At 39.7% G+C, this 13,244-nt stretch overlaps 1 protein-coding gene across 1 annotated transcript in view; it reads left to right on the top strand.

The window, feature by feature from the left end:
- AKAP9 (A-kinase anchoring protein 9) overlaps nucleotides 1-13,244 on the top strand; it is a 127,438-nt gene that overhangs the window by 105,005 nt on the left and 9,189 nt on the right. Inside the window, exons 35-43 of the mRNA XM_081102336.1 lie at nucleotides 2,072-2,216; nucleotides 4,799-5,018; nucleotides 5,778-5,928; nucleotides 7,044-7,712; nucleotides 8,126-8,334; nucleotides 8,654-8,759; nucleotides 10,144-10,326; nucleotides 11,268-11,468; nucleotides 12,850-13,082. Coding sequence (XP_080958462.1) covers nucleotides 2,072-2,216; nucleotides 4,799-5,018; nucleotides 5,778-5,928; nucleotides 7,044-7,712; nucleotides 8,126-8,334; nucleotides 8,654-8,759; nucleotides 10,144-10,326; nucleotides 11,268-11,468; nucleotides 12,850-13,082 — 2,117 coding nt within the window. The remainder of the gene's footprint in view (nucleotides 1-2,071; nucleotides 2,217-4,798; nucleotides 5,019-5,777; nucleotides 5,929-7,043; nucleotides 7,713-8,125; nucleotides 8,335-8,653; nucleotides 8,760-10,143; nucleotides 10,327-11,267; nucleotides 11,469-12,849; nucleotides 13,083-13,244) is intronic.

A 13,244-nucleotide genomic window follows, 5' to 3' on the forward strand; every position in this document is an offset into this window, starting at 1 on the left:
CGAAACCGGTTTGGCTCGGTGGATAGAGCGTCGGCCTGCGGACTGGAAGGTCCCAGGTTCGGTTCCAGTCAAGGGCATGTACCTGGGTTGCGGGCACATCCCCAGTGGGGGATGTGCAGGAGGCGGCTGATCGATGTTTCTCTCCCATTGATGTTTCTAACTATCTCTCTCCCTTCCTCTCTGTAAAAAATCAATAAAATATATTTTAAAAAAAAATTAATGAGATAATCATCCAGCTTGGGAAGTTAGAAAATGAGCAAGAGAATAGCCCAAAGAGATTAGAAGGGATATGATACAGTTCTTACTACTGGCTGTAGTTAGAATCTGTGAATTTGCCGTGAATGCTGAGCCATTGCTACCAGGGGAAATCGAAGGGTCAGTTTCTGTGAGCCCCTGCTCATGACATTTTTGTCAACCAATCAATATATAACCTTGTTTTATGTGTGTTTCTGTTTAAAGACGCTGTATTTACTATATATTGTTGATTCATTAACGTTGAACTCCTGGCCATCAACACTATAGCTCATGCCTAAATGAAGCCTTAACACATGTTTTCTTCATAAACTGCAGCTTTCTTGTGCTTAGGAACACTAGATAATACTTCATCCCTGTGCTGAGGGACCATTTTAAACAACAATATCACCAACCAAAAGCAAAATAGTGGCAAAAAGGACACTTGTTTACAGTGTAAGTGATGAAACAAGAAGGCACAGGGTCTCCTTGTTTGACTTCAGCTAGGAATATACACATCTGGCAATTAAAATTTTTTTAAATATATTTTTATCAATTTCAGAGAGGAAGGGAGAGGGAGAGAAAGATAGAAATATCCATGATAAGAGAGAATCATTGATCGGCTGCCTCCTGAATGCCTCTCACTGGGGATCGAGTCCACAACAAGACTTACAATTTGGTTATTTCTAACCAGGTGGTACATAGAAGGATATATTCAGGGAGTTGTACATAGGGGCTTTAATTGTGTAGGAGCTATTTCTTAGGCTATGTGCATGGTTGATTATTGTATTACTAGCGGCCCGATGCATGAAATTTGTGCAAAGGGCTTGGCCCTCTCAGCTGTGGCGGCTTGCCTCGTGGGGCTTCGTCCGGAAGGTCATCCAGAAGGACATTGGAAGGATGTCTGGACGGTCATTCAGCTGCCCGGTCTAATTAGCATTTACACTTTTATTATTATAGACTAGAGGCCCAGTGCACGAATTTGTGCACCTCGAAAGGAGCTGTGGGCTACAAGGCTGCGGTGGGCACAGGGGCGGGTCTCAGCCCATCCTCCGTGGCCCCCGCCCGGCCCCTCCCACCACGGCCCCATGTACCCTGTCTGCTGGCAACCCCACTCCTGCTGCCACTGCTCCCATGCACTGATGGCGCCAACCCCACTTGCACCTGCTGATGGCGCAGAGCAATTGGGGCAGGTGCCAGCAATGAGTACAAGTGGGGCTGGCGCTGTCAGGGGGTGCAAGTGGCGGCTGCTGCCCCAATCACCCCACAGGAGCAAGGGGAGTTGGAGAAGCCCTCGGGTGATAGGGGCTGGCACCGGGCACCAGAAGCGGGTGCAAGCAGCAGTTCTGGCACCGGCCATAGGTGCAAGAAGGGCCAGTGCTGGTAGCAGGTGTGAGCACCAGGTGGGATGGGAGCAAAGGATTTTCACCACCAGAGGCTTGCCCCGATGACAGTGACCAGTGCCCCGTCTTGATCTGGCACCCCCACTCACCTGCTCCACCATCCTGCCGCGGCCAAGGCCCGCCATGTTCCATGCTTTGCCACCTGCTGCCAACGCCCGCCATGTTCCACGCACACCCCCTGGTGGTCAGCGCACATCATAGCAACCAGTTGTTCGGTTGTTCTGCCACTCAGTCTATTTGCATATTAGGCTTTTATATATATAGATACCTCATGTTTTCTTGTGTGTTTGAAGAATTTCAAAATAAATGTAAAGATTAATAGCCAGAAGTAAACCCTAGCATGTGTGTTCCATTCTTTCTTCTTCAGACTTCCTGGTTGTTAATTTGATTGTCTTTATAACTCTCTTCACTTGATTTTTCACTTTGCATTGTTACAGGGTATTGAATATCGAGCAGCTGTGGAATGCCTCCAGAAAGCAGACAGGAGGAGTTTGTTATCTGAAATTCAGGCACTGCATGCTCAAATGAATAGTAGAAAAATGACTCTGAAAAGAGAAAAAGAGAATGATCAACCAAGCCAAGGTACGCTGTATAACAGGATCATATGATAACACAGAGGTGAAAATATTTCATGTTGTCTCCCTTGTTATTCAGTTAAAACACATTTCTTCTTATTTACATTTTGTTCTTTCTCATATCAGAGAGATAATCTACATTAATTACCCTAGGGATTAAAGGATTGTCCAGTTGGTTTTAAACACATATATATCTGTTTATATAGTATAACAAATTAAATGAGTATCTGTGGAAACATCACCCATGTCAAGTATACCAGAGCCCCCTTCCCAAACACACTCATCTAGTAATTTAGAGGTGACCTTATCCTGATCTTGTTTGTTTTACTACCTATTTATATATTCCTAAACCATTTAAGTTTAGTTTTTTCTGCTTTTGAACTTTATCACTCTGTATATATTTATGTCTTCTTCTATCACCTCTCTATAACATTTTTTTAAGTTACTACAGTTATCTCTAGTTCATTCATTTTTGTTACTGTATAGAATTCCCAGGTGTGGATATTTCACAATTTATGTATCTTTTTGGCTACTAAATTCATTGCTAGTCTGCGTATTGATATACCATGTTTCTGATGCATACATGCATGACTTTTCTAGGTACAAACCCAGGAGTGGCATTGCTGGGTAATAAAATACATATCTGCAAATTTATTAAATAATGCCAAACTGTTTTCCAAGTGGTCACATTAGTTTGTACACTTACTAGCAGAGTATGAGCATTCTGTTACTGGGCATCTTTGCCAGGAGTTGTTATTGTGAGACCTTTGTTGCCAATCTGGTGAGGGGACAGTGTATTTTTTTTGTGGTTTTAATTTACATTTACTAATTACTGAAGTGGTTTCATCCGTTTGTCATATGATTATTGGTTAGCAGGATTTCTGCTTTTGTGATACTGCTTCAGATATTTTCCCCACTTTTGCTAGAGTTGCAGATGGAAATCATTTGAGATTAAATTGAAATATAATTTTCATCATATCTAGTGAAGACATATATCTTTGTCTTCAGTTTTATTTAATATGTTACAAACAGCCAAGCTTTTGCAAATTTTGAAAGTTATACCATAGTCTTATATTTGTCATTGAAAAGCTGAAGATTTTAAATACTATTTCAGAGAAAACGGGTAGAATGAGATCACAAATTAAATACCAGTATATCCTCTATATTAAGACATAAAATTAATTGAAGATTATTATTAGAGAACTGATTAGTATGATTTTACTTAAGTTAAATAGAACCCCATTGAAAGCTATGTTTTACATGTGTACATATTTATATATGTAGATCCTGAGCCTCTCTAAGAAATAGTTTTAAAAGCCTAAATTAACATGACTATTTTCTAAATTCAAGTTATTTTTGTCTCCTAACATCAGTAATAGGATTTGTAATATGAAGTGATGAACTATAATAAAAATTTTTAAGTTAGCCTGACCGGTTTGGCTCAGTGGATAGAGCATCGGCCTGCGGACTGAAGGGTCCCGGGTTCAATTCTGGTCAGGGGCATGTGCCTTGGTTGCGGGCGCATCCCCAGTGGGGAGTGTGCAGGAGGAAGCTGATTGATGTTTCTCTCTCTTCGATGTTTCTGGCTCTCTATCCCTCTCCCTTCCTCTCTGTAAAAATCAATAAAATATATTAAAAAAAAATTTTTAAGTTAAAAATATATTTATGGTAGAATAGAGAATTAAGAGAGTAAAAATAACCTATAGAATTTCCTAAATCTTAAAATAATGACTGTTAATACCCAGATAAATATTTCTTCAGACCTTTTCAATGTATATCTATATATATAAAAGGCTAAGCGACCGGCTGACCGCCTGGTAGATATGACGTGCACTGACCACCAGGGGGCAACACTCAATGCAGAAGTTGCTGCTCAACAGCAACTTTGCAGAGTGCTCTCTCGCTCTCTGGGACCCCTCAGGGGATGTCAGACTGCTGGTTTCAGCCTGTCCCCCACAGGCCAGGCCGAGGGACCCAACCTGCTGGAGGGACCCCGCTCACTCCGCAGACATCCTTCAAGTCGTGGCGCCGCCCCAGGTGCAGCCAGGCAGGGAGGGACCGAGGGAGGTTGACTCCAGGGTGTGTCCAGCCTGTCTCACCCAGTCCCGCCCCGCTGGCCACCTTCTAATTAATTTCCTTTCCATGTGCATGAATCCATGCACCGGGCCTCTAGTATGTATATAAAATCACATTTTCCACAAAAATGGGATCCTGATGCATATTTTGAAACTTATTTATTTATTATACCTAGGGATTTAAATAGTTCAGTTTGTTTTCATTGTAACAGACATATAGCAAGGGTTTGGTTGGTTTTTAAAGAAAAAAACATGATTCAAATTGGGGTTTGGACTTGCCACTTTTCTAGTAAAGCTCCTAGGGACTATCTGCAAAGGAGGGCTGTCCGTTGTATTCATAGTTACCAAGTAACTCCTGTAAGTACTTTGTGTGGCTATCAAACTGTTGGGACTGTAATCTTTTCATTTGCTTTACAGTAATTGCCTAAATTACAAATCAGTTCTTAACAAAATATTTACACACCAGATATGAGTTGCTAGATCATATTTTAAATATTAATAATTTTCCATCTAGAACTCCTGGAACATAACATCCAGCAGAAGCAGTCTCAGATGCTGGAGATGCAGGTGGAGCTCAGCAGTGCGAAAGACAGAGCCACAGAGCTGCAGGAGCAGCTGAGCTCTGAGAAAATGGTGGTTGCTGAGCTGAAGAGTGAACTTGCACAGACTAAGCTGGAACTGGAAACAACACTTAAGGCACAGCATAAGCACCTGAAGGAGTTAGAGGCCTTCAGGTGAGTCAAGCTTCCTTATTATAAATCTGTGTTGTGTGAAGAAAGTGGAACAATTTTGTCACAGACCTTGTACAGATCTTACAAAAACATAACATTATATATACACGATGTTTAAATACCATGAAACTTTGTTAACAGAATAACTCAGTGGAAAAGAAAACTCCAAATATTTATGAATAATAAGCTCATGATTATGTATTGGCATATTCTCTACTGTGGCTTCCATTCTTTTTGAGATTTTTTATATAAGATATAATTTTGACCTTCATTTCATTTATTTGACCAACTAATCTGAAATGGTATTTATGATCTCAATAGAATTCGTGGTTCAGTTGGCTAATATATGCAAAATGCTTTAAAAGATAATGCTTATAAAAAGAATGTTTGTTGGTATAAATACTGGATACTCTGCTTGCAACAGACACATTATGAGCACAGTCTTTATTTTGAACATTGTTTTCACACACATAAAAACACATGATATTTCCCGTGTTTGGTTTTGGTAGAAGACAAGAAAGAATTTTTATTAATATTATTTTGTAATAGTAAATTGTTCTCAATGGTAAATAACTAATAGGTTTACTATTAGAAACAGTTAATTTGAAATGAACCACAGTCAACAGTCTTTAACCTTTATATGGTTTCTATTTTCTTACTAACTAGTGTATTATATGCCTCCACTTTTCATTGAAAGCTGTACTCTCTCTTCCTCTCTCTATAGAGTAGTTTTATGAAAGTGTATTTGTCGCTCTGATTTAGGTTGGAAGTTAAAGATAAAACAGATGAAGTACATTTGCTTAATGACACATTAGCAAGTGAACAGAAAAAATCCAGAGAGCTCCAGTGGGCTTTGGAAAAAGAGAAAGCCAAACTGGGGCGCAGTGAAGAGCGGGATAAAGAAGAACTTGAGGTATTGTTATCTCTGTCTTTATAGCTGTGGAAAATCCACAACTATCTATGAAAGAATCTAGAGACTTTGCTCTTTCTAAAATGTCAATTTTGGACTCTTTATGAGCTACAGTAATTTGTTTGCTCTGTGTTGAGCACTATTATAATGGTATCTAAACTGTACTAGGAAATGCTAGTAGTGTGATGCTTTTTTGTTTTGCTGCATCCAAGGATGCATACAGACTGTTCTGCAACATGTGTTTTGAGACTTTGATTAGTGCATACACAATTTGATAAATAGGACAGTCATGTCAGCTTAATGCAGAAGTGGTTTGGGTTCCCATCTTCTCCTAGGGGATGGGAGCAGCGATACTTTCCTGGCAGCAAGCAGGATGCTATATTTTAAGAAAATTTAAAATGAGTCCCTTCACTCTGGGCTCTCTCACAGCCTTGCATAGCTCTCAGCTCAAGGCAGGTGGTACTGCATGCAGTGCCCACTTTAACGGTAGCCCCACTGGCTCAGAGCTCTTCTGTCCACATAGCCCAGTCAGTACTCAGTAGTGCTATACTAAAATCTCTATAGTCGGCATTTCTGCCTATTACTTTTGAGGGTTATTTTTTAATGTCCACCATGGTAGCCTCCAGGCTTAGCAAGCTCTCTACCTGTCAAAGGCATGTCATCTCCTCGGGTACTGATTACTATTTTTTATCATTACAAATTTGCATAGATTTTGAGTAGTTTGCCCCTAACCCTGATTTTCCCTAGTCCCTATTATTTTTAGTAAGTGATTGGAAAACAAAGTTTTTCAGGAACTCTTACCACATTTTATTAGAAATATTTGTATTTTTAAAGGTCATTGTCTTTAGAAGAAAGGTACCCTGCTTCATATTTAAACCAGACATAGTTAATATTAGGAAAGTATTATTTAGCCTAGTTATCTCGTGTTTATATTCTTTGATGCAAATCACCTAGCTGTCCAAATAATTATGCTCTAACCACTGAAAATTTAAGTTAATAAACTGAATGATCAGTGTTATCACCCAGTACTGCCAACTTAGTATTAATGAAAGCACAATTGTGCACTTATATATTTTTAATGACAATAATAAAATTTTAATATCACTTTCTCCTACAAGGATCTGAAATTTTCACTTGAGGGTCAAAAACAAAGAAATATTCAGCTGAGTCAACTTTTGGAACAACAAAAACAACTACTAAATGAATCACAGCAGGAAATAGAATCACAAAGAGTGCTCCACAATGCCCAGCTGTCAGAAGAACGAGGTCGAAACTTAGAGCTTCAAGTACTTCTGGAATCCGAGAAAGTTCGGATTCAGGAATTGAGCAGTACCCTGGACAGGGAGCGGGAAGTGCGTGCACAGCTGCAGCAGAGCAGTGATGACAGCGGGCAGCCGCGGCCCCTCTTGCCCTCGGAGGACCTCCTGAAAGAGCTGCAGAAACAGCTGGAGGAAAAGCATAGTCGCATCGTAGAACTGTTAAATGAGACTGAGAAATACAAACTGGATTCTCTGCAGACAAGACAGCAGATGGAAAAGGACAGGCAGGTTCACAGGAAGACGCTGCAGACGGAGCAAGAGGCCAACACTGAGGGACAGAGGAAAATGCACGCGCTCCAGTCCAAGGTGGAAGATCTTCAGCACCAGCTGGAGGAGAAGAGGCAGCAGGTTTATAAGTTAGATCTTGAAGGAAAGCGACTGCAAGGAATTATGCAGGAATTCCAGAAACAAGAACTCGAACGGGAAGAAAAACGAGAAAGAAGAATTCTGTATCAGAATCTTAATGAGGTAAATTGACACTTTGTTTTAAAATATTTTTAAAAAGAATATTGCAGCCCTTTGATCCTATAATTGTGATATTGGATTATTTAAATAGCTATATACAAATCACTTTAAAACGAAATCCATAGAGGTTTCTTTGCAGTATAGATAATACAGCAGATCCTCAAATAATATCATTCCATTCAACTTTGTTTTGTTATAACATTGATGAGATGCAGTTGGAACTTAACTCTTATTTATATCAATTAGCCTATGGTAAAATTGATTTTGTTATATGTTTTTTCACTTAAAGCCACAGAACCCATCCATGACATTAAGCGGAAGTTTACTGTTAATTGTATGCTCTTAAAAAAGAATACTGTTCATTTATAATTATTGCTTTTTCTTTTTCTTTTTCTTTTTCTGTCCAAAATTGCCAGCCATCCACTTGGAGTTTAACCAATGATCGAACTAGAAATTGGGTTCTTCAACAGAAAATGGAAGGAGAGACAAAGGAATCAAGCTATCCTAAACTGATTGCAATGAATGGAGGAGAAACTCGCTATAATCATGAATTAGAAATGATCAAACAAAAGCTTCAACATATGGCCTCAAAACTACAGCATCTAGCCCAGAAAGCCTCCAGTCGGTGAGCCCTTCCTGCCTGACCTTTGGAAAGAGCATTCCTACACTAGCTGCCCAGAATCTGCCCCTCACTAATGGCTAGTCAAGGGTGGGAAATTGAAATTTTAAAGTTAATGCCTGTTTACATTAGGAGGTGATATTTTCTAACAGAACTCTTACACCTGAAAACAAATATGTTAACACCTTGACCAGGGAGAGAGACCACTTAATATAAAGGAGAAGCGAAATGTGAAGCACAGTGTTGCCCAATCCATAACATTTGTGCTAGTCAACACCACTAATCGAGGAGGTGTATTCATTCTTTGTCCTTTTCTTTTTTGAAGACTACAGTTCGAAACAGCAGATGATGAAGATTTCATTTGGGTTCAGGAAAATATTGATGAAATTATTTTACAACTACAAAAATTAACTGGCCATCCAGGCAAAGAGGTATGGCTTAGAAAACTCTGTAAAGTATCGAGAGCAAAGGTTTAATGGAAACTATATGACTCACTTGAAACTGACACCATATTTTCTCAAGAGTTTTACTTTTATCTTTTTCTTTTATTTTAAATAATAATAATGTTTGCCTCCCCCCCCCCCAATAAAAAATAGTGAAAGCTTGAGGAGAAATTAACTTTCACTATCACTATTGAATAATTATGTTGACCTCTTGTTTGATGATAACCACGTTTCCTGAAAGATTAGTCTGGGTAGTACCCTCATCACTCCATGAATGTTACTAATGTCTTCACAATTGACTGATCTGGTGAATCTTTTCAGCCCCTGTCTCTCTTGACCTCGTTGTCTCTGTGGTATTTGACACTTTTTACCTCTTCCATCTTAAAAATCCTCTCTTTCCTTATTTTTGTGTCAGTATTCTCTTGCTCCATTCTTTCTTCAGTCACCTTCATGAGTTCCTCTTCCTCCCATCCGCATCCTTTTTTTTTCTCTAACTACAGCTGTGGAAGCTCATTCAGTTATGCAGCCTGAGTTCCTCACTAGGCTTATTTACTGAACAAATACTTACATTGGGCATCTACTCTGTGCCAAGTGTTATCCTGGTTATGGAGATACAGTAATTAAATGCTTCCCTAATGGAGCTTATGTTCTGGTGGACCACCTTTGTCCTGTGGTCCAGGTTTACATTTTCCGTTAGTTATTAAACATTTTACTTTGGGGAACTGTACTCCATAGAGACACTTTAGCAACCTCACAGACACATTCCAAACTGAGCATCATTTTCCTTTTCTCTTTCCTGTCCCAATCCAGTTTAGAAAGCTCAAAGTTACCATAGACCACCTTCCTTCACTGTACTTGCACATCCAAGCATCCATCCTATGCGCCCTTCGTCTTTGCATTTGTCACCTAGACTGTTGCATCAACTTCCTGATGTGTCTGCTTCACACCAGGATCTATTTTTGCTAATTTAATCTAATTTACATACTTTTACCCAAGAAATCTTTCTAACATGTAAATTTTGTTTATGGCATGCTCATGCCCAAAGCCTTTCATGGCTCTCCACTGCCTACATTTTTAGTTCTGTTGTCCTTAAATGAAGGCAGTCTTTACTCCAGCCTTCCCAAGCAACTGTAGCTCCCTAATATCAACACACTCTTGCTCAAGCCTTTGTGCCTTTACAAAAGCTGTTCCTTCTGTTTAATATATCCTTCTCTGTCTTCTTTCCTGCCTGGCAAATTCCTGCTTATCGTTTAAGGCTCAACACAAGCACCACTTCTTTATGAAATTGCTGTTCTTAGTGCCTGTCCACAGTTTGTATGTATTATTTATAAATGTTTGTACTATGCAACCTTATGCCATTTTATCTTTCTAGCCTCACTTAGTGTCCCCAAATACGTCTTGTGGCTCATTGACTGAAAGACTACTGAGACAAAATGCTGACCTAACAGGACATATCAGCCAACTGACGGAAGAGAAGAATGATTTAAGGAACCTGGTTATGAAGCTGGAAGAGCAGATCCGGTGGTATCAACAGACAGGAGCCGGCAGAGATTATGTACGTCTGTGTCTGCATGGCCACATACGAGAAGCAGTGCAGAGTGACAGCTTCTGCTACCTAGTTTCAGTTTTTACCCCTGAAAATGTAGAAATATTAAGTATCTGATTCTTAGAAGGATCATTGGAAATTGCTATAAGGGTGATAATAATAATAATAATAGCTGTTCTTTATTGGAAGCCTTCTCTCTGCCAGATTTGGGGTTTTATACATTCAGAATTCCTAAGTCTGCACCCAGCCTTAACCAAGGTCAGCTTAACCCAAAGCCAGATACTTTGCTACCTATGGAGCAACAGCAGACACGTGTTAAAGAAATGTTCAAATTTGAATTCTGCCCTTGTCAGTTATATATCAGTTATTATGTTGATAACTCAAGTGAAAGATGTCACTAAATTATTTCAGTCTGTTCTGTGAATTTAAATTTTTTTTCCATTTAAAACTGCAAAATAAATTGTTAGCTCTGTCATTACCCAACATAAAGATGGGGAAGACCTGTAAGACAGTTGTGCAGTCAAATACACAATAACACATCTGCACAGCTTCTGTAGGCTCCACTTCCTGTGCACGTGCCATGTGGTTTTTCCCCATTTCTCCAGTGCACTATTTCAGGCCCAAACTCAACATTTGGACCCAGATGATCCATCTGTTAAGTCTCTAGACTTTTTCGGTTCAAAGTTCTGCTAAATCTAACACCTTCTCTGGAGCTAGACTCTCATAAGGCTTTTCAGTTGTAAAGTTAATCGGCTCAGCAAAGGACCATATGCTTAAAACTACTGTATATTCCTTAGTGTCAGTTGAGATTGGCTTTTAATGTCCCTGTTTGAGGTTGGAAAGCTGAGACTTCTTTATCTCCCATAGCAACACCTTTAATATGTTTAAATCAGGTTTTCCTTTAGAGGCTTATTCTTAAAAATCAAGTAAGTCGGCTCTGGTCTCTGCAGTCTTCTAGGTTTTCATTCAGTGGTGGTGCAAACATTGAAGCCATCATTGCTTCTGAAAAAGAAGTCTGGAACAGAGAAAAGTTGGCTCTTCAAAAATCCTTGAAGAGGGCCGAAGCTGAAGTGTACAAACTGAAAGCTGAACTGAGAAATGAAGCTTTACTTCACAGTCTGAGCCCTGACTCTGAGCATGCCACTCTAAAGGTCGGACACCCTCCATCTGAATGCACGCCAAATGCTGGTTCTCTGCTTTTGCCTTGTTTCATCTCTGATTACCCTTCATTCTGCAGACTGAAATTTAGGCGGCACTCAGGCTGTGTCTCTCAGTCTCTCTGTTCAGTTTTTGTCATGAACGCAGGTCTCCAGCCGGTCACAGGAACTTTGTGGTGAGGCACGCCCAGGTCTGGACCAGATTAGGCTTTATCAGTGGTCACAGTTGGCAGCACCTGAGCTTATGGTCCTCCTTCCCACCATCTCCTCCTTAGTAGACCAACAGAAAGTATCTTTTCAACTCCCAACAAAAACCCTGCCACTGTCAATATAGATCATCGTGCTCTCTAAGCTGATAAGCCCTCTGAATAGTCTCTCTACTGACTAATAATGAATATTGTAGTAAAACTACTTTAATCAGTCAACACAAAATCCAAAACAAAAAGAAAGAAAAGTGTTTGGAATGGTTATTCCAACTATGGAGTGAACATGAATTTATGACTCTTCAAGGGACAGAAAACGTTAATGAAAAAGTTAGATAGATTAGTGACCAAAATAATAAAAGTAGCTCTGTACAGTTAAATGTAAAAACTCAGACGATAATTGAATGACAAAAATTTTTGCAATAAATGTGAATAGGGGCTATCCAAAATAAAAAGCATAACTTTAAGGTTAGTATTCAGATTCCATTGACTAAAAAGAGGCAGAAGTGTAAGGTTAGGGTTCATTATCTTTACTTTCAACTTTGCCAATAAAGTAGAGAACAGTAATAGAGTACCTGCCATTCTACTACCACTAGTCCTTTTTTTAAAATATATATTTTCATTGATTTCAGAGAGGGAGAGAGAGATAGAAACATCAATGATGAGGGGAAATCATTGATCAGCTACCTCCTGCATGCCACCCGCTGGGGATTGAGCTCGCAACCCGCGCACGTGCCCTTACTGGGAATCAAACCCAGGACCCTTCAGTCCATAGGCTGAGGCTCTATCCCAGTGACGGCGAACCTTTTGAGCTCGGCATGTCAGCATTTTGAAAAACCCTAACTTAACTCTGGTGCCGTGTCACATATAGAAATTTTTTGATATTTGCAACCATAGTAAAACAAAGACTTATATTTTTGATATTGATTTTATATATTTAAATGCCATTTAACAAAGAAAAATCAACCAAAAAAATGAGTTCGCGTGTCACCTCTGACACGCGTGTCATAGGTTCGCCATCACTGCCTAGCCACTGAGCCAAACTGACTAGAGCCCACTAGTTTTTTTGTTGGTTTTTTTTTTTTTTTAAATAAAATATAGGCCATCTTGCCCTAGAGAACAATTTGAATAACTTAATAATGTCTGTATACTCTTCCCTTCTTTAAATGTAGAGAATTTATGGTAAATACCTGAGGGCAGAAAGTTTTCGGAAAGCTCTCATTTATCAGAAGAAATACCTGCTGCTGTTACTGGGTGGCTTCCAGGAGTGTGAAGAGGCCACGCTGGCTCTGCTTGCCCGGATGGGCGGGCAGCCGGCCTGCACGGACCTGGAGGTGATCACCAATCGTCCGAAGGGCTTCACCAGGTTTCGGTCGGCTGTCAGAGTGTCCATGGCAATTTCAAGGTAAAGTACTTAAAAACAAATCCATTTCAATAGACTCTCTAAAGCAGTGGTTCTCAACCTTCTGGCCCTTTAAATACAGTTCCTCATGTTGTGACCCAACCATAAAATTATTTTCGTTGCTACTTCATAACTGTAATGTTGCTACTGTTATGAATCGTAATG

This window comes from Myotis nattereri (assembly GCF_964212035.1).
Source record: "Myotis nattereri genome assembly, chromosome: 11".
Lineage (NCBI taxonomy): Eukaryota > Metazoa > Chordata > Mammalia > Chiroptera > Vespertilionidae > Myotis > Myotis nattereri.